The sequence below is a fragment of the Aptenodytes forsteri genome, unplaced genomic scaffold (genome assembly GCF_000699145.1).
Source record: "Aptenodytes forsteri isolate BGI_AS27 unplaced genomic scaffold, ASM69914v1 Scaffold634, whole genome shotgun sequence".
NCBI classification, from domain to species: domain Eukaryota; kingdom Metazoa; phylum Chordata; class Aves; order Sphenisciformes; family Spheniscidae; genus Aptenodytes; species Aptenodytes forsteri.
The window spans coordinates 97,005-97,723 of record NW_008793943.1 but is presented as its reverse complement, the minus strand read 5'-3'; the positions used below and the strand labels follow the sequence as shown (position 1 = coordinate 97,723).

The window sequence follows — 719 nt, the reverse complement described above, 5'->3', positions numbered from 1 at the left end:
CATGTAGAGAAGGAGCGAGGTGGTGGTGGTGGTGGTGGGGGGGGGTTTACAGGGCTGTTTGTGGATTTGTGACCCGGCGAGCCTTCCTCCTCCTCGTTAACCTTCAAGCGAAGGCGGCCAGGAGAGGGGTTGATAATTAAAACCGCCGGGATAATTAACCGCTTGTGAGGCGTCATCGAGATCTTGGGGTTGGGGTTTTTTTTTTTTTCTGTTGTTGCTGTGAAAGCTGGGGGGTTTTGGTGGGGTTTTTTTTTTTTTTTGCTTCGACGCCATGAGTCGAAGGTGGGAGGAAGAGGAGGAGGAAGAGCGATGCCTCTCGGCTTTACCGGCCCATATGGAGCCATTTCAGTGTGCAAGGGATGTCGGTGATGGGTTTTGGGGTGGGAAAAGGCTTTTCCACTTCTCCAGCGGAGCAGAGGAGGAATGATTGGGGAACAGCCGCAACGACGGACCCCGTCGTTTCCGACCGTGCCACGACAGATCCCCGACTGCCCCCAAAACACACGGGCGGAAGCGGGTCCGCACGGCTGAGAAATATCCTGGGCTGAATTCCGCTTGTTTTGACCCGTTTCCGAAGCAGAGAGGGAGGACGGGGGTTTGGGGGGGGAAGCCGGAGGAGCGGCACTCACCTTCGGGCGGCTCCGACATGGGGGGGGTGAGACAGTACATGTGGTAGCCGCGGGGGCGGCGGGCGGTGGAGAGGAAGTGGGCCTATACGT

The 719-nt window shown here is 58.0% G+C and overlaps 1 protein-coding gene across 1 annotated transcript in view; it reads right to left on the bottom strand.

The window, feature by feature from the left end:
* The window catches only part of DPF2 (double PHD fingers 2), a 12,198-nt gene that overhangs the window by 898 nt on the left and 10,581 nt on the right, over nt 1-719 (bottom strand). Inside the window, exon 11 of the mRNA XM_019470540.1 lies at nt 630-711. Within this exon, the coding sequence (XP_019326085.1) occupies nt 630-711 (82 nt within the window). The remainder of the gene's footprint in view (nt 1-629; nt 712-719) is intronic.